This window comes from Cygnus olor, chromosome 23, assembly GCF_009769625.2.
Source record: "Cygnus olor isolate bCygOlo1 chromosome 23, bCygOlo1.pri.v2, whole genome shotgun sequence".
Lineage (NCBI taxonomy): Eukaryota > Metazoa > Chordata > Aves > Anseriformes > Anatidae > Cygnus > Cygnus olor.
The window spans coordinates 792,353-812,219 of record NC_049191.1 but is presented as its reverse complement, the minus strand read 5'-3'; the positions used below and the strand labels follow the sequence as shown (position 1 = coordinate 812,219).

At 53.0% G+C, this 19,867-nt stretch overlaps 1 protein-coding gene across 16 annotated transcripts in view; it reads left to right on the top strand.

Moving 5' to 3' along the window:
• Positions 1-19,867, top strand: part of MACF1 (microtubule actin crosslinking factor 1) — a 143,068-nt gene that overhangs the window by 121,242 nt on the left and 1,959 nt on the right. For 7 of the 16 annotated variants that reach the window (XM_040535281.1, XM_040535277.1, XM_040535276.1 and 4 more), the window contains 28 exons: positions 488-714; positions 1,721-1,843; positions 1,949-2,050; positions 2,491-2,592; positions 2,699-2,872; positions 2,979-3,134; positions 3,290-3,487; positions 4,106-4,234; positions 4,555-4,728; positions 5,567-5,722; positions 5,849-6,055; positions 6,187-6,306; positions 6,532-6,701; positions 6,891-7,050; positions 7,761-7,955; positions 8,705-8,833; positions 9,221-9,364; positions 9,556-9,744; positions 10,120-10,237; positions 10,798-10,961; positions 11,342-11,353; positions 12,156-12,318; positions 12,478-12,632; positions 12,889-12,963; positions 13,754-13,771; positions 15,967-16,084; positions 17,244-17,455; positions 17,997-18,107. In XM_040535281.1, coding sequence (XP_040391215.1) covers positions 488-714; positions 1,721-1,843; positions 1,949-2,050; positions 2,491-2,592; positions 2,699-2,872; positions 2,979-3,134; positions 3,290-3,487; positions 4,106-4,234; positions 4,555-4,728; positions 5,567-5,722; positions 5,849-6,055; positions 6,187-6,306; positions 6,532-6,701; positions 6,891-7,050; positions 7,761-7,955; positions 8,705-8,833; positions 9,221-9,364; positions 9,556-9,744; positions 10,120-10,237; positions 10,798-10,961; positions 11,342-11,353; positions 12,156-12,318; positions 12,478-12,632; positions 12,889-12,963; positions 13,754-13,771; positions 15,967-16,084; positions 17,244-17,455; positions 17,997-18,107 — 4,001 coding nt within the window. The remainder of the gene's footprint in view (positions 1-487; positions 715-1,720; positions 1,844-1,948; positions 2,051-2,490; positions 2,593-2,698; positions 2,873-2,978; positions 3,135-3,289; positions 3,488-4,105; positions 4,235-4,554; positions 4,729-5,566; positions 5,723-5,848; positions 6,056-6,186; positions 6,307-6,531; positions 6,702-6,890; positions 7,051-7,760; positions 7,956-8,704; positions 8,834-9,220; positions 9,365-9,555; positions 9,745-10,119; positions 10,238-10,797; positions 10,962-11,341; positions 11,354-12,155; positions 12,319-12,477; positions 12,633-12,888; positions 12,964-13,753; positions 13,772-15,966; positions 16,085-17,243; positions 17,456-17,996; positions 18,108-19,867) is intronic. The other 9 variants (XM_040535290.1, XM_040535291.1, XM_040535289.1 and 6 more) reach the window with 4 other exon arrangements.

Here is a 19,867-nt window from a genome sequence, read left to right as displayed (position 1 = left end):
ATGAGTTGGTCTCTTGTGGCGACTGTTGGTGGTCCCCAATGAAACAATTTGTTGGTGTTGATTCAGCTCCTAATGGAGGGGAGGAACATCCCCAGCACAAAAAGACCTGTCAACACAATTGGCACTAATTGGCACCTTGGCTGGCAGCTCAACAGCCACCTCATGAACTGAGTGAGCATAGACTTCACGCTAGAGGTGGCCTGAACAGAGGTTCATTGGAGGAGAGTATGTGGACAAATTTGTCCTGAGCTTGCCTGCACATAAATAAAGGCTTAATTTCTGCAAGCCAGGGTTTCTCCTGTCTCTGAGTATCCCTCGTAGTTAATGCTCTGATAGCCCCATCCGCCTTTAGTTCCCATTTGAATATTCTGTTGACTATTTCTAAGTGGAAAGTTTTTGTAAAATGCTTTTGAGTTGTAAAAATGTTACCTTGGGGCAAGATAAGACAGTCTTCTCCTTGACTGACTGTTTTCTTTCCTACTTTCAGTAATCCAGGATAAGCTGGATCAGATGGTCTTCTTCTGGGAAGACATCAAAGCCCGGGCGGAGGAACGTGAGATGAAGTTCCTTGATGTCCTGGAGCTTGCGGAGAAGTTCTGGTATGACATGGCAGCCCTCCTGACTACCATCAAAGACACACAGGACATCGTTCATGACCTGGAGAGCCCAGGCATTGACCCGTCCATCATCAAGCAGCAGGTGGAAGCAGCAGAGGTGAGGACCATGGGACTGTTCCTCTGTCTGGAGCTTGTTTGCACCCACCTTGTAAGATAGATTGGGATAGGTCTTAAATATGAGCATGGCCAAACGTGTCTGTAGAACACATTTGTAGGCAGTCAGATTATGAAACGTTTCCGTTGTAATTTGGAACTGCAGGGAAAAAACAGAAGTGTATTTTACATTTACCTCCCCACCTCCACCACCCCCTGTTCCAGACAAGGAAATAATGCTTAAATCACTTTTTTTACTACCGTTTTGGAAAGTTTATCAAGCATGCGGTCAGAGTTGTGTGCCCACATGTTTGAGTGATGTGGAAGTTTGCACGGTTCTGCTCCCAGTCTGTGTAGAAGGCATCTGAGTGCTGTCTAGCGTGGGAAGTGTATATTTAGATTTTGGTTAGAGTGGAGATAAGTGTAAAGCTGGATGCGCTTGGATTTATATGTTGTCGTGTGGTTGTTTCAAGTAAATGGTGAAATCCACTTCAGGTGTTTGCATATTGACTGGGCTTGGACCTTGGGGAGATGGCGTGTTACGTTATGTTGCTCTTTGCTAAGTTTGTCCTTTCTATTTTTGTTTTATAACCACTCTGACTTTGGTTTGCAACTTTTGAGTCTCAAAAACTAATTCCTGTATTGACAAAATATTCCTGTAAACAGTACATCTCTTGTAAACAGCATCTTCAGTGAGGCAGTTCAGGCTCACGTCAAGCTAAATACAGAATTCCTTCTTTTAGTTCCCCCAAACCCTGCAAACAGCTGCCTTGCCACTCTGGCCAGAGGTGGGAGCAGAAAAGGTTGGCGGTAGCAGTGCTGGTGAGCAGGGCACCCATCTGCTTGCTTTGTAATGTAGCCCTGGGGTCTGGCCTTGAGCTGCTGGCCAGGATGCAGGACATATCCAGCGCAGAAAGGACTTTCCACGCTTTAGCCCTCCTATTTGTGGGGAATTTTTGGAAGAGCATTTAATAATAAACATTTTCCTTTCGCCATTATGTTGTATGCAGACTATTAAGGAGGAAACGGACGGCTTGCATGAAGAGTTGGAGTTCATCCGACTCCTTGGAACTGATTTAATTTTTGCCTGTGGCGAAACTGAGAAACCAGAAGTGAAAAAGAGCATTGATGAGGTAGGAAGAACAGCAGTCCCTCATGCAGATAAAATCAGGTAGGAACAAGTGAGAGCTCAAGTGGAAAAGCCTAACAAATTTTGTGGGCAATCTTGTGTTCTGCAGATGAACAATGCGTGGGAAAATCTAAACAAAACTTGGAAGGAAAGGCTTGAAAAGCTCGAAGAAGCCATGCAGTCGGCTGTGCAGTACCAAGACACTCTTCAAGTAAGAGAGAGGGCTGTTTATGTGCGGTGGGTAGATGTGGGAACATCACCGTGAATCCTCTCCCTGAAGCTGTACTAGGATTTGCAGTACTGCAAGGCAGGAAAATGTCTCCTGTGAGACTGTTTACAGCCTCTGTTAGACCCTGATCTTACCAGCCAGCTCCAAAGAATAGCAAATGTTTGACTGCATTTGTTTTTCCAAGTCTGTCTTTGCTTCTGCACAGCAGAGCAGGATGAGCCTGGCTGCCATCGCTTTCTTATAGAGGAAGCAGGGAGGTGAAAGACCTCGCAGAAGTGTGTGCTGGAGGCAGGCATCTCTGCCCCCCAGGGGAAAGTTAGGTGGCTGTGTGGTGATGGGGGCACCTGCCCCATTTTTCCAACTGGCTGTGGGAGAGCGTTGTTTGCCTTTCCCTTTGCTAACGGTGTCTGCACTCATTTCAGGCCATGTTTGACTGGCTGGATAATGCTGTGATTAAACTCTGCAACATGTCTCCTGTCGGCACTGACCTCAACACAGTTAAGGAGCAAATGAACGAGATGAAGGTACGCGGGTGGAGTCGGGCCGCTTCTCTGATGCTTGCTTTACATCGCAGAGCTCTCGCTCGAATGATTCATTTCGTTCTGGTTTTTGTCCTGCTTGTTTTGGCAGGAGTTTAAAATGGAGGTTTACCAGCAGCAGATTGAGATGGAAAAGCTTAATCACCAAGGTGAACTGATGCTAAAAAAAGCTACAGATGAGACAGACAGAGACATCATAAAGGAGCCACTAACAGAGCTGAAACATCTCTGGGAGAATTTGGGCGAGAAAATTGCTCACAGACAGGTACAGAGGAGATCTGGGCTCTTACCAGTGCGGGGTTGAAATTCACTCAGATGCTCCCCCTCCTTCCTGACTTAAACTTTCCTTTTCCTTCCCTGTCATTGCCCAGCACAAGCTAGAAGCTGCTCTTCTGGCACTTGGGCAGTTCCAGCACGCATTAGCAGAGCTGATGGCGTGGCTGACCCACACGGAGGAGTTGCTCGATGCACAGAAGCCCATCAATGGAGACCCAAAAGTCATCGAGGTTGAACTTGCAAAGCACCATGTGAGTAGTCTCTCTCTGTGTCACTTTTTGATCCATTCCTGTTGCACAATTTTCTCTCATGAAGGGTTTGAGTTGGTTCAAGTCCGCAAGAGCACGCTGGAAGTAACAGGGTGTTTACGGAGATGTCCAACATTTGCCCAACGTGTCTCATGTAGGTGCTGAAGAACGATGTCTTGGCCCACCAAGCAACTGTGGAGACGGTGAACAAAGCAGGCAACGAGCTCCTGGAGTCGAGCGCAGGGGACGATGCCAGCAGCCTTCGGAACCGCCTGGAGAAGCTGAATGCGTGCTGGGAGTCGGTGCTGCAGAAGACGGAGGAGAGGGAGCAGCAGCTGCAGTCCACCCTCCAGCAGGTCAGGGCACATGGCAGGTACTGGCCTGCGCAGAGGGGAGCTGCTTCTGGAGCGAAGGGGAGAGGAGCTGGAGACCCTGGGCTTTCAATGCCATGCTTTGCATCTAACTGTCCTGGAGCAGTGCAGTGCCTGCCCGGGGATGCAGCAGCATCAGGCACTGCTGCGGGTGCAAGCTCAGCTGGCCCCACGCAGCGCTGACCTCCCCTCCTCTGCCCTGGGGCAGATCAGCAGCGTGCTGCATCTTCCCTGGTTTTGCCTCGAAATAGTCCACAGGTGTTTGTTACCCTGAGCTGGAAAATTAATTATTTCTCTCTTGCAAGAAGATGGGGCTTTATGGTGGAAGCGCAGAGGGACTTTTACCTTCTCAAGCTAGAGATGCGCTAGCTTCACAGTCAGATTTAGAAGCAGGCGGTTTTTTGTTTGCAAAACCAACTGTGTTCTGTTTATTTGCCAGACTGATATGGTTAAGGGGGTACCTTGTGCATCCCCTCTTAACGCGCTGTTCAATCCAGCTCTGCCTCTTTATCTGGTTTTGAAGCAAGCACAGCGTTAACCCTGGCGCATGATCAATGGTGGCTGATGTCATCTGATGGTGGCCGATTATATGTTCCCGAACAGGCCCAGGGTTTCCATGGTGAGATTGAAGACTTCCTCCTGTGGCTAACGAGAATGGAGAGCCAATTGTCTGCATCGAAGCCCACGGGAGGTCTGCCAGAAACTGCCCGGGAACAGCTCAATGCCCACATGGTAATTTCTTGGGGCAGATTTTTAGTACTTTCAATTCCACAAGCTTTTGTCTGTCAAATATCAGCATCAAAACTTCTCCTTTATGTGTTTGATGGGAAGGGAGATGAGAGCTTCTCTGCTCTCTTACAGATAAATTTGCACTTGATGCCTGGACAAGCATCACAATGCTTTAAGCACCATCCTCTGCTCAAAGTGGCACGCTGCTGTCACTGTTCTGCCTGCCCAGAACTTAATTTTCTCATCACCTTGAGTTGCAGCGAGCTGCAGCCCCTTTCTGAGCTCCTGCTTTGTCTAATGCTTCGGTGCTGCCTCGCTTGCAGGAGCTGTACAGCCAGCTGAAAGCCCAGGAGGATGTGTACAGCCAGCTGCTGGCCAAGGGGCGACTGATGCTGCTGAACCGCGATGACTCTGGCTCCGGCTCCAAGACGGAGCAGAGCGTAGCACTGCTGGAGCAGAAGTGGTGTCTGGTCAGCACCAAGATGGAGGAGAGAAAGGTAGTGTTTGCAGAGACACCGTCCATCCTTACCCCACGAGCTGGTCCAACAGCAGGTGTGCCCCCTGCCTGCTGCTCTGTTCTACCCTGACAGTGCATGGAGCCAGACAGGGCTGGAGAGGAGGGTTGTGGTTTTTTTTAATAACCTCTCTTGGGTCGCACAGGTTGAATTTGTCATCTAAATGTCAGGTTGAATTTGTCATCTAAGCTGTCTGAGAGCTGAGCTGTTATTTATTTCTACATAGTTGTAAAATTTGGTTAAATCACACAGAAAATGAGAGTAAAATTGCATTTGGATTAATTTTGAGAAGGGGTGGTAAGAAACCTCCTGCAGCTCTGAAAGACACACTTTGTTGGTCCTCTGTGTGAGACAGCAGGCCAAATCCTCCTCTGAGCTGACTCCATTCTAGTGTTTTGGCCAGTGATGAGATAAAACAAGGGACGCGGTGGCCTCAGCCCAGAATAAATTTGTGGTGCTGCAGCTGTTGCCATCGAAATGTCATCCACCTCCCATTTACTGAGAGCTCTTCCTATGGTGATCCCTTTCTCGGGAAGCTGAGGGTGACGCAGCTGCTTGTGTGTCGATAATGGAGTTGTCTCCCCTTTCACGTGCGACTCTCCCCCATGGGTTTTGAAAGAAACCAATTCTGAAGCGGCGGCTTTCATTGAAACCTCCTCGCCTTGGTAAACAAGTCGTGTTTCCTGGCCGAGCTGACAAGGTTCCCATTAGAGGCGCGTTTCAGCAGGGACACAAAGCCTGCCCTTGTCTGTGAAACCGCAGATTGGGAGCTCTCGCCCTCAGTGTTGGTTTTTTCCCCCCTCCCTCCCCACTGCTGTAGGCGAAGCTGGAGGAGGCGCTTGCCCTGGCTACGGACTTCCAGAACTCCCTCCAGGACTTCATCAACTGGCTGACGCTGGCTGAGCAGAGCCTAAACATCGTGCCCCCGCCCAGCCTCATCCTCAGCGCCGTGCTGGCCCAGATCGACGAGCATAAGGTGCGCAGGACGGCTTCACGGGGTGGTGGGAGCAAGTGTGGGACCTGAACCCCGACCCATGCACAAGGTGCTTGTGGGCACGTCCAGGGCTCCTTACAGATAGGAGCACTTCTTTGCTGTTTGCAGGTGTTCGCCAACGAAGTGAATGCTCATCGGGATCGCATCATTGAGCTGGACCAAACTGGGAACCAGCTGAAGTTTCTCAGTCAAAAGCAGGACGTGGTGTTGATCAAGAATCTGCTGGTGAGCGTCCAGTCCCGCTGGGAGAAGGTCGTGCAGCGCTCAGTGGAGCGGGGCCGGGCTCTTGATGACGCCAGGAAGCGAGCCAAGCAGGTGAGGAACACGGGGAGGGTGCGACAGACCCCGAGGCACGGCCAGCCTTGGGGGTAGGAGGTCCTGAGACCGGAACGGGACTGGAGGCAGCTTCAGTGTGAAGTTTCAAACTTGCTTCTGTTTCTTTGCAGTTCCACGAAGCTTGGAAGAAACTGATTGATTGGCTGGAGGATGCAGAGAATCACCTGGATTCCGAGCTGGAGATTTCCAATGATCCTGACAAAATCAAGCTCCAGCTCTCCAAACACAAGGTAGAGCTCTGATGATGCAAGACTGGCACTGGCCGTGGGGTGGGAGGGCAATTTGTCAGGAGGGATCGGGGCAATATCTCCTCTGCTCTCAGAACAGGGGAAAGGCATGGCCGTGCTTACTGCTGCAGTGGAAAACGTACAGACAGGGATCCACACAAGAGCCATGTATCTTCTTTGCGAGGTCAGGCTTTCTGAAGGAGTTTTGTTTTCTCTCCCTGTTCCCAGGAGTTCCAGAAGACGCTGGGTGGAAAGCAGCCTGTCTATGACACCACCATCAGGACGGGCAGAGCCCTCAAAGAAAAAGCCTTGCTTCCAGATGACACTCAAAAGCTGGACAATTTACTGGGAGAAGTCCGGGATAAATGGGACACAGTGTGTGGCAAATCTGTGGAAAGGTAAATCCACCCCTGGTATTGTACCAGCAGTGCTTGTTTGCCAGGGGCTGGCAAAGTGGGGAGCAGTGGAAGGGAGGTTGGACTGAGAGCACATGGTGATTTTGTGGGGTGGTTGGAGGGTGGAGAAGTTTACTGGGCAATGACAAAAGGAGATGTTCATGAAAGTTCATGGGGACATCTGTTTTTCAGGCAGCACAAGCTGGAAGAAGCCCTCTTGTTCTCTGGCCAGTTCATGGATGCGCTGCAGGCCTTGGTAGACTGGCTGTACAAGGTGGAGCCCCAGTTAGCTGAAGACCAGCCTGTCCACGGTGACCTGGACCTGGTCATGAACCTGATGGATGCTCACAAGGTGAGAGCTCCTTCTGCAGGTCTTCGTGGGGATGTGAGCAGAGCTCGTCTCTTCCCTGAGTGCCAAACAATAGAGGAGCCAAAGCTGGTGGCTCGCCATGGAGCTGCATGTCTCACTGCGTTGAGGTGGACAAGGAGGGCAAAAACAGGGTGAACAAGAGGGAAGAAACTTTTCTGTTCCTGGAATGGTTTCAGGGCCTGGAGCTGTGTTCTTCCAAGACACTACCAGATAGATCTGTTGAGGATTTAATTTTGAAGAGGTGGCTGAGTTTATAGTCCTCTATAAACTTTGGTCTTGGCAGTTCTCTCCAGCGTGTCTCAGAAGCTGACGCTCCCAGTTTTGGATTAGGTCACACATGAGATCTCCAGACAGGGCTTGGGCTTCTCCTCAAAGCAGCTGCTTGTGTTGCAGCCTGAGCTTTCTGCTCTGGGTCACGGCCACTCTGCAGGGTGCTATGGTGGCAAGTCTGGGCTCGTGCCCTTCTCAGAGCCTTGACCGTGCTGAGTTCTCTGCCCATGTGCACTTAGGTTGAAACATGCTCAGGTGTTGCATGTGCTGGGCAGCTCCCAGCCTGCCTGCCATCTCACCTAGCTGGGCAGTGGGTGCACAACCCATGCTACAAACTATTCTAGATGTGGCCCCCAGTCTTATCCCACATGAAACAGCTCTCTGGGATTGACCCATTTGGCTTGTGCCCGCTCTTCCTTCAGGTCTTCCAGAAGGAGCTCGGGAAGCGCACGGGGACTGTCCAGGTGCTCAAGCGCTCCGGCCGGGAGCTCATCGAGAACAGCCGGGATGACACCACCTGGGTGAAAGTGCAGCTGCAAGAGCTGAGCAACCGCTGGGACACGGTGTGCAAGCTGTCTGTGTCGAAACAAACACGCCTGGAACAGGCCTTGAAGCAGGTGAGCAAAAGGCTACCAGTGGAAATGGGTTTGGAGAGCTTTGCCCGTGCCGCAGGGCTGTGCCCTGGGGTGTGACACGAACGCCTCCCTTGGAGAAGATGCGCCAGGCGCTTCCCCTGTGCCCAGGCAGAGGCAACCAATTTCCTGGCTAAGCAAGACACCCCAGTCCTGTAGCAGTTACCAGTGAGAACTGCAAAGCAGCACCAGTTCTTTACCTTTTCCTCAATGAAGAGCCAATAAAGGCTTGTTTGAAAAGGGAGGATGGAAAGATCTTGCTGATGTGCGCAGCAGGCAGGTGGGAATAGGCTGCTGATCAGAGGCTGTTGAGGCTTCGTTTTGCTAAAGTCCAGTGCAAGAAAAAGACATTGAGCTGAACTTGAGCTGAAAGAAAGGTCAGAAGGCTCTTACGTAGATTTTATGTCAACTAGGCAATTTGCAGAATAAACTACCCAGGTGCCAAATTGGCCAGAGCACAGGTAGCTGGGCTGTTTTTAAAAACCACCAAGTTCTGCAGCGCAGCTGGTGCCAAGGAGAGGGCCAGGAGCATGACTGCTGCCTGTGGGTTCAGGGCAGAGCTGCAGAGCCCCGTGCTGGTGCTGGGCAAGCCCAGGCCAACAGACAGGTCTTTCTTCTCTTTTCTTTTTCTTGTTTTAAAGTCCCTTTCAGCCCCTTGTCTGTCCAGCTCCCAACTGTGACTTGCCCAGCACGTGTCCCAGGGAGGGCTGATGCATGTGCTTCTGTGTCCGCAGGCAGAGGAGTTCAGGACGGCTGTGCACATGCTGCTGGAGTGGCTCTCGGAAGCAGAGCAGTCCCTGCGCTTTCGGGGAGCACTTCCCGACGATGCTGAGGCACTGCAGTCCCTCATCGACGTTCACAAGGTGACAGGGAGCTCTGGATCACAGCATGGAGCTGCCCTCGGGGTCAAGGGCAGGTGCCAGGAGCATGGGGCAGCTCTCTGCCTTCTCTTTTTAGAGCAACCTGAGCAAAATTTGTGGGCAACAATACTGCAAAATAATCCGTTTGGGCCTTGTTTAAGTTCCCATGTTCTGTGTTTCAAGGGATGAAGGGAAATTAAATTGGCTTTATTAAAAAAAAAAAAAAAAAAAAGACACCAGTTGGCTGGAAAATAATATGGGCATTAATTTTGATGAGAAGTGTTCCCATGCAGAGCTCGCAGGTGGGTGCAGGGTGGGGGCTGGCAGGGCTGGGTGGTCCCTGCTGTGTGCCAGCCCTTCACACCTGGCCCGCGTGTGCCCCTCTCCTAGGAGTTCATGAAGAAAGTGGAGGAGAAGAGGGTGGACGTGAACGCAGCAGTGGGGATGGGAGAGGTCATCCTGGCCGCCTGCCACCCTGACTGCATCACCACCATCAAGCACTGGATCACCATCATCCGGGCCAGGTTCGAGGAGGTGAGTCCCCAGGGCCGCACTGTGCAGGGAACACCAAGAGCACAGGCTCGCGTCCAGCCAGCATGGTCAGCTCTGGGACAGCATGTCCCTGAGCTGCTGCCCGGTCCGGTCCCAGAGCGTGCCCATGTTGTTGCTTTTCATCCCCCTGGTTTCCCCTGCTGGACTGATGGTCCTCTCGGCTCCTCCAACAGGTTCTCACGTGGGCCAAGCAGCACCAGCAGAGGCTGGAGTCTGCACTTTCAGAGCTGGTGGCGAACGCAGAGCTTCTGGAAGAGCTCCTGGCCTGGATCCAGTGGGCTGAGACCACCCTGATTCAGCGGGATCAGGAGGCAATGCCACAAAACATCGATCAGGTCAAAGCCCTCATCACTGAACACCAGGTACACCTTGTGCTGAAGCAAGCTTGCTTTTCTGTGCCATGGGGAGCATCGCAGGCCCTTGGAGAGGACAAATAGGGTTTTATTCCTGCCGTGCTGTGGGGGAGGCACTGAATTCTGTTTAAGTCGCTGTTAAAATAGCATCTTGCACATCCCAAGCTGCCACTTAGGAGCAAAGCCAGCCCAGGGGATGAAATCAGGTGTTTGCAGATTCAAGTCAGAGCTGTGCAATTGCCTGACTGCGAGCCCACATCCCTCAACGCACCTGTGTTCTCCGTGGGCTCGGCACGTCCAGGGAGAATCCAAAGCAACAGTGGCTGGAGGCCAAAACCGTCACGAAACTGCTCACGTTCTCTTGTTGCTTCTGTGTTTTGACAGTCCTTCATGGAGGAGATGACACGGAAACAGCCGGATGTGGACCGGGTCACCAAGACGTACAAGAGGAAAGCCACTGAGCCCCCCCACGGGCCGTTCATCGACAAGTCCCGTAGCAACAGTACGTTCCCCTTCAGGGAAACATGTGCTATGGTGGGAGGAAGTGGAATACATAGGAAACTAATTAGCTCTGATTATCAATTACCGAGGCATCCTGCACTGACAGCCACCAGGAAGGCAGTTGAAGCTTGTCAGGAGGGGAGAATCCAGGTGGCGATTACAAAAGCACCTCTGCCAGGGGTGCTGAGCCTGCCCTCGTCTCGGTTGTCTCAGTGGTGCTGGGAGGCGCACACCGTCACTTCTCTTTGGGTTCTTTCTGCACTTCTTTTGTGATTTATTATTTAATTAATTTGTTTTCCATACATTGCTTCTTGAAGGCACAGTTCTCTGAATCCCCTGATGCCAGGGAGCTCTGGCAGGGCTTGGGGTGCAAACTCCTGCCCCGTCCTCCAGCTTGGGGACACGGCTCCAGCCTGCGCTGCCGTTCAGAGAGCAGCAGGGCTGTGGGAGCCTTTCTGCTTGAAATGCACAGTGCATTTCTTTGCTGCTTGTCCTTGACCACTCAGACTGACTGAACCCATCGATGCAACCTCAAACAATGCGTTTTCTCCCTTTTTCCAGGAAAATCTTTGAGCCAGGCTGCCCCCCCTGCAATGCCCATTATCTCCCAGTCGGAAACGAAGAACCCCCGGATTAACCAGCTCTCGGCCCGCTGGCAGCAGGTCTGGCTGCTGGCGCTGGAGCGGCAGCGGAAGCTCAACGATGCCCTGGACCGGCTGGAGGAGGTAACGGCCGCGCTGCCCGGCCGGGTGGGGAGCGGTGCCCGGGGGCTGCGCGCCGCCCTGGCACCAGAGGTGCTTGAAATTAGTGCTGCTGCTTAAGTTGCCTGGGCCTCGCAGACTGTTCTGCTGCCTTTCTGAAAATGCCGAAAGAAAAAGGAAAAAAAAAAAACAAAACTTCTAAAACATTACGGCTGGAAACTGCCTTCTTTAATTAACTGCACATTAATGAACTGCTTTGTGCTCCTGCAGTTGGTATCTATCGAGGTAATGACAGCCAGGCCTGCTTTATTCCTAGTAATTAGTTTAACTGATTAGTGCTACTGTATATATCTTTTCCAAACATCTAATGTAATTTTTGTTTTTATTTACGCTTAACAAAGCAGCTATGCCCAGAAGTGAGTGTTTTTGTTTTTCGTTGCTTTTTCTGTAGGTCAGTTCAGTTTATGCGTATTAATGTTTTTCCTTTGTTGCTTTTAACTCCAGGAATGTTTGTTTTGTTGTTTTTTTTTTTAAAATGTTCAGAATTGTTGCATTACCTCGCTGTAAGCTCTTTCAGCTGGTGGGGTTGTGGGAGCCCTTTTGGGGGGGGGGGTGGTCAAAAGGGGTGTTAGTTTAAAAGGAGGATGAGGGGCTTGTCCCAGCCTGGTGGCGTGGGCGTTGCTGCCAGGGTTCGCAGCGCTGGGATGTGCCCCAGCTGCTGCCTTTCCTGGGAGATGAGCAAGAAAGCTTTCTGTGCTGCTTACGGGGAAAGGGAGAGGGGAGACGAGCACCCACAAGGCTGGCAGCCGTGGGTGTTTCCCCCTGGCAGAGCGCGGGGCGTTGACAGGTGAGGTGCGGGCGAGGAGACGCCCCAGAGGTGTGCGGCGAGGCGGGTGTGTGTGCGTCTGTGTGCACGTGGCTAGCTCTGCGTCTGTGTCCGTACACGGCCGTGGGGGACGCTTCATCCCGTGTCAGTGCTGACGTGACGCCCGGTCCGCGTGGTGCTGTGGGCTGCGCTGTGTGTCGTGCTGTTCGGGGAAGTCCGTCCGAGCAGCCCCTTGTGAGCGGGGCTCACCGGGGTCAGCCCTCCCGGAGCTCGGGCACTGGGTGTTAGCGGGGGCCCAGGCACGGTCCCCGGGAGGCTGGTGCAGAGGGTGCTGTGGAGCTGGGTGCCTTTCCTCCAGGGATTTCCCACACTGACTCTCGATCTCCTTCCAGTTGAAGGAGTTCGCAAACTTCGACTTCGATGTCTGGCGGAAGAAGTACATGCGCTGGATGAACCACAAGAAGTCCCGCGTCATGGACTTCTTCCGGCGCATTGACAAAGACCAGGATGGGAAGATCACCCGGCAGGAGTTCATCGATGGCATCCTGGCCTCTAGTAAGTCCCCGTCTGCCTGAAACGGGCTCAGAAAACGGCCACCTCGTTGTGAAGAGAGGCTGCTGCTGCTCGAGGACCGGGCTGCAGACCGTGCCCTGACGTCCCCAGCTCTGAGGGATGAGGTCTGCGCACCGGTTGCTCATTTCTTCCTCCTTCCAGAATTCCCCACAACAAAGCTGGAGATGACCGCGGTGGCCGACATCTTTGACCGTGACGGCGACGGCTACATCGATTACTACGAGTTTGTGGCTGCTCTCCATCCGAACAAGGATGCCTACCGCCCAACCACTGACGCGGACAAAATCGAAGACGAGGTGAAGCACCCGGCGGGGCGGGCGCTGTGGTTTGGGGTGGTTCAGGCTGCACGCTGGCGGGGGGGGGGGGGGGGGAAACAAAGAGGGAAGAAAGAGCTGTGCTGGTGCTGAGCCAAAATAATTCATCCATTTATCACCGGTACCTACTGTGCGTTTGAAAGAAAGGCTGCTTAGGTTTGTATTTTATCCAAGCAATGCCTTGTGTCAGGGAGACTCAGACCCTGGCCCCTTACCTTTCGTTTTTTATCGGTGGCAGGTCACCAGGCAAGTGGCCCAGTGCAAGTGTGCCAAGAGGTTTCAAGTGGAGCAGATCGGCGAGAACAAATACCGGGTAAGGCAGAGGGCTCTGAACGCTGTCCCAGCAGCACGAGTGTCCCCCAGGGAGGTTACCCATGGGCTGCCTGCAGCCCCCCGTGGTGCCCAGCCTGGTGGGAGCCCTGGCCCCAGCCCCAGGGACCCCTGGGGACCTCGCCCCGTGTCACACCGCGTCCCAGTGAGGCGGCGGTGCCTCAGCCGCGTTTGCCCAGTGCTGTGCCCGGCCCCAGGGCGTGCCCCACGCCGGGAGCTGCAGGAGAGCATAAAAGCGACACTGTTCTGGGGAGGGCAGCATGAAGTGCTGCATTCACTGCCGCCGCCGGCTGCCCTTGAAGTTCTTCTCGTGGATGAGTGTACCTTACGCCCGTGTTTTTCTTAGCTCGCTCCTGAAGAAGGAGAATAATTTCCTTAAAGAATCTCTTTGTAACGGGCTCGGTGTTTATGTTTCAAGTTATTCACCGAGGTAAACTTCTGAAGCAAGCTGGCAGCAAACCCGCCTGGTTTCCTGCGCGTTGTTTTCAGGACTCACGGCTCGGCACGGAGGGGCTGAGCTGCAGCGCTCCAGCTGCGCCGAGTCCCAGGCTCGCCGGGCACATTGCCGTGGGCCGAGCTGCGGCTGCTGCCCGAGAACCAAGTAGCAGAACCCCCAGGTTTCTAACTCCCTGCAGTTAACGGTTTTCGTGATTATTGCACTGTTAATCCCATAAAATGTTTTTCTTGTTTTTTTTTCTTTTCTTTCCTCTTGCTCTTGACTTCCCCGCCCCCCTCCCCAACCCTTATCCCTCCACAACTTCTCTCCTCCGTAGTTCTTCCTCGGCAATCAGGTACAGTTTGCCTTGCAATGCTCTCACCTCTTCATAACAATCGTAGCTTGTGTGTCGTAACGCGCTCTGTCCTTTGTTGCTGTGGGAGGATGTGACCTGTAACGTGCTGCCTTAGAGAGCTTGTTAGCTGCTCGCAGAGCCTGGTACAGGGGCGTGCGTAAGCTGGGATCGCCATCCAAAAAAAATTAAGGATTGCATCGTGCAGGAAAAAAGGGAAAAGTTCAATGGGAAAAATCAGGACTTGACAGGAAGGGAGAGATTTCTCTCTCCTTGGCTCCTTTCTTGGCTACCCTGGGGATGTCGGTGGCAACCTCTGGTGGCGTTGAGCCAAGGCAGCGCTGCTGGGCAGGTTTCTGCTGCCCTCGGAGCACGGCTGGCCCAGACAAAAACACGGGGGTAAAACACGCACAAGGGCTGTACCAGGCTCTGGATGGGTTTGGATCACAATCACCACGGAATGAAAACGCCAGGTCCACATGTTTAATCCTGTAGGTAATGATAACTAAACCTCCATCCCTGCTGCACCCGCTGGGTAACTCCTAACGGGAGCAAGGCTCGCACAAACCGCGCGTCCCCTTGGTGTGACCGCGGTTAGCGGGGCCGTGTGTCGAAGTGCCGGCTGCTGCGGCGCTCAGAGTTCTTGTAACAGGACTGGAGCAGCACCTGTCCTTATGATGTGCCCACTGGCCCCTCACACAGGTTTATTTTTCACGTGGACTGATGGTGCCCTACCAAAAACATGCCCCAAAAGAAATAAGCTTGGATCTCTGTAGTGAACGGATCCAAGAGAGCTCTGGCTTTGTTTTAGACAGTGATTTTAGAAAAATTCTCAATGGCAACTGAAAAATAATCTAAATGTGGCAATGGAAATGAGAATTGACACACCCCTGGCTTTCCCTGGCACAGAGGAGCTGTGCTCCTCGGCTGTCTAGAGATCCGTCTGCCCTGGAACATCACTGCCCGGCGGGCTGGTGTCCGCCCCACTGACCGAGCTCTGAATGCGGTGCCCGAAGCATGCTGAGCCCTCAGAGTGAGGCAGCTCCATCCCAGCACAGCTGCAGCACCTCTCACAGCTGTGCTGGGGCGAGCGGGTTTTGGGAGGACCCCAAGCTGGGGACAGACCCCGCTCCAGCACCCCCCGGTGGCCGGGAACCTGCTCCCTCCTTTCCCCCCACCTGCAGTACCCCGTCTCGATGTGGCTTGCACTCTGTTTTCATTTTGTCTCTCGTTTTTTGTATTGCTGTCCGCCCAGGAAAAATGTTACAGCTTTTTTTTTTCCTTTTTTATTTTTTTTAATCATTCTGAAGGTGGTCTTGCTTCCTAAGAGTGGTTCCCCGACCTCCTCGTTGGAGCAGGGGCTTTGTAGGGATGGGTGTAGGGTGGCTGCACCCCCACAGTGCAGGAGGCAACCAGGAGCCTGGGCTTGGCTCTCCAGGAGGCTCAGGGAGCTTTGGGAAACAGCCGCGTGCTTCTGATCCGGGGTGCACTTGTTTGAAATTGCAGGTGTTTCAAATCACTAATGTACATTGCAATCACTAATCAACATTTCTGCGGGATTCCTGCCTGGATTCCCATCACTGCACTCACTGAAACATCCTCACGGGGCGATCTCCGCAGCGGGAGCTTTGTGGCTGGTGGGGTCAAGTCTGAGGCTCAGCGAAATCCCTGGGCTTCAGACTTGATTCGAGGTTTCTCGCCCAGCGGTGACACAGCACTGCCTGCCTTGCTGTTTCACCAGCCTTCAGTGATCTGTATCGGCCGTCTCTTTTCCAAGCAGACTGCACCAGGAGTGTCAGTGCATTGACAGCCTCTCTTTCTTTGATAACAAGAAGAAAACCTACAATTCTGGCTGCAAAAATCCATCCAACGGCCAAATTCCCAATTCTCATTTGCTGCTCTAAAAAATTCTGTCCTTTGTTTTAAAACTAAAGGATTTTGATAGCTGCATTATCTTAATACCAAGCAGCAGAAAAACTCCTGTAAATTGGTGCCAGCAAGGTATTTGATCCATAACAGCATATCTGGGGAAACCGTAGAAGTATTCAATAGACCAATAACAGCATTTGGGACCACAGGATTTACAACAGCTTAGTGGCAGGCGTGGTCCACGCGTTGCCCTGGTGCAGCCTGCGGTGGGAAGGAGCTGTGCTTTCCGACTCGTGGCCCTGTCTGAGTTCTGTTTCTTGGCTCCGCAGTTCGGCGATTCCCAGCAGCTGCGGCTGGTCCGCATCCTGCGGAGCACGGTCATGGTCCGCGTTGGTGGAGGATGGATGGCCCTGGATGAGTTCTTGGTGAAGAACGATCCTTGCAGAGGTAAGGCAGTTCCTGGGTTTTAGCAGCTGGTTGCCTTCTCTCCCAGTGACAGGAGTTTGAGAACTTTCCCTCTGTGGCTGTCGGTGGCCAGGCAGCACCAGGCACTCAGGGGAGCGGGTCTGGGCTATCCGAGAACGGGCAGGAACTGGAGAAAATGGATCCGAAGCAAACCACGAAACTGCAACTGCGAGGCACGTTGGGTGGGGGGGAGAGTACTGGAGAGAAAAATTCGCAAGGGTTGTGGCCAGGAACGAAGTGCATCAAGGTGCAAGAAGGCAGGAATCTGAAATTCTCTCCCGTCAGCAGTGCTGACTTCGGTGCCTCGTAGGATGAGAGGCTTTGCAAGAGGATCCCCAGCACGTTTCGTGGGAGGGGAGGCGGGATGAGCAGAAGTGCTCTGGCAAAGCAGAGAGCAGCCATCTGTGAAAGGGGGCCAGAGACCCTCCTTTCTGCCCTGCTTTTCCAGCAGGAAAGGAGCATTGAGCAGTTCTTACTGCAGCTCACTGCACGTGGTGGAGGTCGGGTCTGCTCTCCATATGCTCCTGTCTCACCGGGGTCTCTGAGATGTTAATTGCTTCAGATGTGTCGTCTTCAGGCTGATGCTTACCCATTGCTTGCTTCTGTTATCAAATGGCTGTTGCTGAAAGCAGCATGATTTAAAGTGTGCCGCTTGCTTGGTGTAACCTTTAGGATTTCACTCGTGCAGCTCTGCTCCTTTGGCCTCCCCTGTTAACACTTTGCAGCAGATGTTTTAGAGCGCTGACATCAAGGTTATTTCCATCCCTGGGTTATCTCAGCGTGGTGCTTCTGTTCTGCAGTTGCTTCTTTGGCTTTCTGGTCCGTAAGGCATTGACTCTGAAATTGCTACCGCCTCCTACAAGGGCTGCTGCATGGCCTCGCTCTCTGCTGGGGCGCTGTCAGCTGGCCCAGGAGCTGAAGTCCACAGACCTTCTCCTGCTTGGTTGCCCCTTGCTTGTCAGAGGGAGACCCTCCAGCTCTTTGGGGCATTTGCTTGAAAATGTTATAGTTGGCCTTTTGTGGGTGGTGGTCCCTTCTCTCTCTCACCTATCACCCAAAATAGATGAAGAGCCTCCTGAGCCTCAGTAACGATGTCGGGTCCGTGCAAACCTCAGCTCTCCTCTCCTGTGTCCCCTTCCAGCGCGAGGACGGACCAACCTTGAGCTTCGAGAGAAATTCATCTTGCCAGAGGGGGCCTCCCAGGGAATGACACCATTCCGGTCGCGGGGCCGGAGATCAAAGCCATCCTCCCGGGCTGCCTCCCCAACTCGGTCCAGTTCCAGTGCCAGCCAGAGCAACCATAGCTGCGCCTCCATGCCATCGTCTCCTGCAACCCCAGCCAGCGGAGCCAAGGTAGGGTTTGGGTGTGAAGCCTTTCCTTTGCTGGTCCTTTAGAAGCCGGTGGCCTCCACACCCGTCCCGGTGAGATGAGATGCTGCAGAAGGTGCGAGGAAGAGGAAGACTGGGGCCTCATCAGTGGTCGTGGTCTCTGTTGGAAGATGTTCATGGTGGGGTCTGCAGGAACAGTCCTGCTGGCTGTGTGGGTCGGGCAGGGTGGGATGGCTCAGGACGGATTTCCACCTTGTTCCCCTGCACTACGTCCGAGCAGAGCTCCCACGGGCGGGCGATCGCAGCGTGCTGCAGCCACAAGTCGGGCCAGTGCGCAGGGAGCAGTGACTGCCCAGCCTCTGCTGTCCCATCACACCGTTTGCCATGCATGTTTTAATTTCATCATTTGTTCGTTTGTTTTTCATTTTTGAATTTATGTATTTCCCGTTTGGTTCTCTCGTTTCATTTTAGTGCTGTTCTCCCCTCATTCCAGATACTTTTCTGTTTCATTTTTTTTTTCACTCACTCCCGCCTCTCCCCCCTCTCTGGATTTTCCATTTCACAGACTCCACATCACTTCTCTCGATGTTATGACAAACCCTGGTTGATAAACAGTAAAGCGGGCACCCCCCTGAGGGGATTCGATTATTCCGACTTCCAGCTCTCGAGCTCCGAGGTAGAGTATGGTCTCGTAGCCCCGAGGACCTGTCGGCAGGCTGGAGTGCGGCTCACGGAGAAGTCCTGCTTCCTTGCCTGTTTAACGCTTTCCTTTTGGTAGAGCAGCGCTTTTAGCACCGCTGACGCGAGGCCTGTTAGCGTTTTTCATGGGTTTCTAACTCGGATTAAGCAAAGTGCCAACCTTACAGTAAAGCACAACGTGCAGACTGCTTGCAATGCACGTTTACCTGTTTTCAAACCAAAAGAGTAACATTTATCACGTTGTGCTTTTAAAAAAGAGAATACTTCCAAGCTTTAACAGCCTTTAAGCATTCAAAATAGGCCACGATTGGCATTCAAAAACTGAAATTCAGCAGCCGAGTTGAGACTTGAAAATCAGCTACAGCGCATGCACAGTAACCACTGCCTTCATTTCATGAAGCGATTGTGTTATCACCGTGTTGGTCACGCGTGGTGTGTCCGGCTGTAACGCAGGCTGGCTGCACTTTGACGCTCCGAGGAGGATGAATTCAGGCCGACACTTCAATCTGCCGAACGTCCCAGCCTCCTTGCCAACTTTTCTGACCTTGTGAATATGAAATACTTGGGTAGATTTTAGTGATTCGCTGATGGCAATGGCAAAATAACTTGATCTTGCTTGAAAGTGCTTTCAAATGGAAAAGGCGTTCTTCTAGATCAGCAGAAGGGCAGGAGTACTTTCTGAATTGCCCTAAAGCGCCTGCTTGCTGCTGTAATGTGTTTCTGAAGTAGGATCAAGGATGAGAATCGAAATCTCTGATGATGGGAACGGTACCTTCCAATCATGTGTTAATGGATTTTAATTCCCACTGAGACCGAAGGAGAGCCCACTGCTTGGCTCCCCTTCTGCTTCCCTCTCCCCCATTGTGGCTCCAGTTTCATGAGATGTAAAGATTTTTAAGCTTCCCCAAAATCACAGTGTCACGGGGAGCGGAGGGGAACCTCTCCAGCTGCTGCTGTAAGGCTCCTCGAGAGCCGCCCTGCGGCACCGCAGCACGCCAGCGGGGAGGTCGGGGTCACAGGAGCGAGGTTTGGGGCACGCCGTGGGCTGGCGCTTCCCTGCAGCACCCTCACACTGCCCCAAAACCGATCTTTGGTTCATGATAGAAACTGGAGCCTCTTGTTCTGGACAGATGCAGGCACCTCTCCCTCCCTGTCCCCCCCCCCAGCCCTCCTGCCCCCGCTTTGTTCTGCAGCAGGGGAGCAAAGCTGCGCTGTGCTGCTCCCCCCTCTCCGTCTGCAACATCTTAAAGGTCACGGAAAGCCCGTTTCACCCGTGTGGCACAGGACACGACCGAAGCCTCATGACCGAAGCTGATCCACAGCCTTCCGTGTGTCCGTTTGTCGCTGGTGCCTTGCTGTCCAGCTGTGCCCGTCCCCTGGGAGCCAGCGCAGCGTGCTGTGCGCGCAGAGCTGCCCACATATTTGGCAAGATGTCCCTCTCTCTTTGGAGAGCTCCTGATCCCAGGTGACCCCCCCCTGTTGTCCTCCGGCTGGACAGCAGCTTTGCTTTTGTTCAGCCTGCAGTGCACAAACTGCCGCTGCCGTCCTTGTTTTCAGGATCCGGCTGCTTTTTGTTTTCCTTTTTCCAAGCGCTGCTGAAACGCCAGCTCGAGTTCTCCGTGACCATTAAGATGGGTGTTTCTTAAATGTCCAAGTCCTTTTACTGACTTGTGAGGTGATCTCGGCCCGTTACGGCAGGTCGCCGCGGTGCCGCCTCAGCGATGCTCTCCGTGTGCT